General features: G+C 39.9%; 1 protein-coding gene across 1 annotated transcript; it reads left to right on the top strand.

Moving 5' to 3' along the window:
• Window positions 1-78: 78 nt before the first annotated feature.
• On the top strand, window positions 79-2,741 carry LEPROTL1 (leptin receptor overlapping transcript-like 1; the record flags this gene model as incomplete). The annotated part of the gene is made up of 3 exons (XM_010074934.1): window positions 79-154; window positions 1,467-1,653; window positions 2,262-2,741. Coding segments are annotated over 3 exons (380 nt in total), but the record flags the coding sequence as incomplete, so codon positions are not given.
• Between the last annotated feature and the right edge of the window lie 259 nt (window positions 2,742-3,000).

Here is a 3,000-nt window from a genome sequence, read left to right as displayed (position 1 = left end):
GTCGTGGGGAGGCCGTGGTGGGTGTGTGGTACAGCGCGTGGGCCCCTCACCTGCTGTGGGTTTGTGTTCTCGTTACAGCGTTGATTAGCCTGTCCTTCGGGGGAGCGGTGGGACTCATGTTCCTGATGCTTGGATGCGCCCTTCCCCAGTACAAGTAACGTGCATTCTTTATTCTTCATTTCTTTGTGCGTGTCTGCAACTCTAGAATAGTTTGACTTTCGTAATTACAGACTAAGAAGTCCTTTTGTGTGTAGGAGGGTTTGATGTTTGGGTTTGTTTTTTTTTTTTTCTTCAAAAGATTGGAGTGTGAAAAAAGACCGTCCAGGAGTTAATTCACCATGAAAGTGAAGGCAAGGGAAGTTAAATTACCAGGCCTGGCTCCAGACTGTTAAAGAATAGACTGTCCTAACTTGTCTCCAGTGTTGTCTCTCTGTGGTTAAGTGTGCACTATGAGAGAAGCATTTGCATTTTCTCTGGTCTCTTGGTGGTAGCTGGGCTGTTGGTGACTACCAGGTGGACCCTTGGCTGTGTACCACGCTTGGTAATGTAACATCTGAAATAATGGCAGCTGCTACCTGTACTTTTGGTCTGTTGATTCCTGTCTCTTAGTTTCTATGCGATCTGAAGCAGTAGACCTAAAGTTCAGAAAGTTAGGCCCATGGCTTTGACCCTTTGCAAGTGAATGCTGACTTCACAGAAAATCTTTTTAACAAACTTATTTAATATTAAATAAATATCAAATGTCTTATTGGTAGTCCTTCCGTTGATGGTCGAAAATTGCATTTTTCTACATCTATGACTAGCTTTCTTATGCCAGCTTTATTTTGTTTTAAAACCAGGGCGGGTGACACAAACCTTTAGGAAGTAGATGGTTATGCAGTCATCCTTCAAACAGTGCAATGAAGTTTTATTGAAATAATGTGCAGCTGTACTGGTGTGTCTGAGAAATCTAGTCGGGCAAGCCGCAAGCAGTACAAGAAAATGTTGCCAAATGTGATGGTGTAATTTTTGTAGGTTTTTGTTGGTTACACTTAGATTTAAAAAGTCTCAGTGCCCCGTAGCTGCTGAGTGATGTCTGAGAACGGTACTCTGTTCCATGGCAAAATGGCGAGAGGACACTCCAAAGGTAGCTCTGCAACTCTGAAGTAAAGCTGATGGGTTAAACTTAAGAGTTAAGCTCATCTTGTGAGGTGGTGTTAGATTTGGGCTTGCTTAGTGAGATCTGGCTTTATGAATATCCTGTTAGTGAGGTCTCTGCTGCCGTTGAGGTCAACTGAAGCCGCTCACAGACACTGTCTGTTGGATTGATGTCAGCTTGTTCCAGAGTGAAGGATTTGCTTTGCCTGGGCTTGTGTCTGTCTTTCCTGAATATGGATGCTGCATGGGGAAAATGCCTTGCATTGATTTTAGGAAGAACTGGAAGTAAATCGAGTTGACTTTAACTTTTCTTCTCCTTTCTTTTTCAGCCAGTACTGGCCACTGTTTGTTCTGTTTTTTTACATCCTTTCTCCTGTCCCGTACTGCATAGCAAGAAGATTAGTAGATGACACAGATGCTACAAGTAATGCCTGCAAGGAGCTAGCAATATTTCTTACAACAGGCATTGTTGTCTCTGCATTTGGGCTACCAATAGTGTTTGCCAGAGCAGAACTGGTTAGTAATATTTCAATCTATGACTTTTTTTGTCTAGAAAACTGTTCTTTTCGGTTTTTAACTGAAGGTTAAGCTCTCATGCACCAAGCAACTTTTATACACACATTCTTAAGATGCTTGCAGTGGAAACAGAGTAAGAGGCTTTTTGTCAAGAAAAAACTAATACTAGAAACGGAAGCACGGCAAAATGTTGTGATTGCCAATTTCTTCATGTGGTCATAGAATAAACTCTTAACAGCCTATATGAAATGCGAAGAAAATGAGATAGAAAATAGTGTGAAAACTTAACAGGCAAGTAACCAAATATAAGTGTATAGAACACTCTGAAGGCAATTTGTGGAATAGTTGGGCTAAAGAAGCATGAATAAACAATGCATTTTTGCATTCACTGTAAATGATATTGGTGTTATTTTTTAAATTTCCAAGTTGTCATTGCATCTTTCCCAGTATATGGCTTTTCACTAAAATCCTTTAAAATTATTTACATACTTTCTTGCATCATGGAGCTGTTGCTGAACTTTGTCTGTAATGTGACATTAAGATGTTACCTTTTGTCTTGTCAGTATTCAGTTCAAAACGTGTCTTAACTAAATTCCCCTTGTTCACAGATTTACTGGGGCGCATGTGCACTTGTTCTTACGGGGAATACAGTCATCTTTGCCACGATCCTAGGATTTTTCTTGGTCTTTGGCAGCAATGACGACTTCAGCTGGCAGCAGTGGTGAAAGCAACATAAGAGAACTATCACAGGCATCGTGTCATGCAGTGGCCATCCATACAAATGAGAGAATGGGCAATAAAGAGAAGTAACGTAGCAAGCCTCTTGAGTATTCTAGATGCTCCCTTTCACCTTGTTCGTTCTGAGTGTACTACTGTTGCTGACAGGGTTTCTACATTTTTATGAAGTGGAGAGATGATTGATTTCATTTTTACCTATGGTATGTTTTTAGGTGCTCTCTTGGTTTAAAATTGTCATCCTTCTGTCTGGTGTTTATGTGAAGCTTTAAATTTGGAACAAGAACATTTAAATACGGTTTCAAAGAAGATTTAAAGTTTTGTTTTATTTTTTTTTAAGTTAAGCATTAATACTATGTTTCAAAATAACTTTTTTTATATGGTGATTAAATTACATAGAAGCTGAACTGAGGTAAGAGATTTGTTCACCACCATTGTCAATTACCAGATCAATAGATCGTTGCTCTATTTTAGTAGAGGCAAGATGGGGCGGGGAGTACCAGTTGCAGGTTTTTCTTCTGCCCATACCTCAAACTGGGTAATGAATGTTGATAGCCTTCATTTAAAGAGGAAGGCTGAGGAGCAGGTAGAGTAATTTGGGAGAAGTCCTAA

This window comes from Pterocles gutturalis, unplaced genomic scaffold (assembly GCF_000699245.1).
Source record: "Pterocles gutturalis isolate BGI_N339 unplaced genomic scaffold, ASM69924v1 scaffold472, whole genome shotgun sequence".
NCBI classification, from domain to species: domain Eukaryota; kingdom Metazoa; phylum Chordata; class Aves; order Pterocliformes; family Pteroclidae; genus Pterocles; species Pterocles gutturalis.
This window is presented reverse-complemented; position numbering and strand designations above follow the sequence as displayed.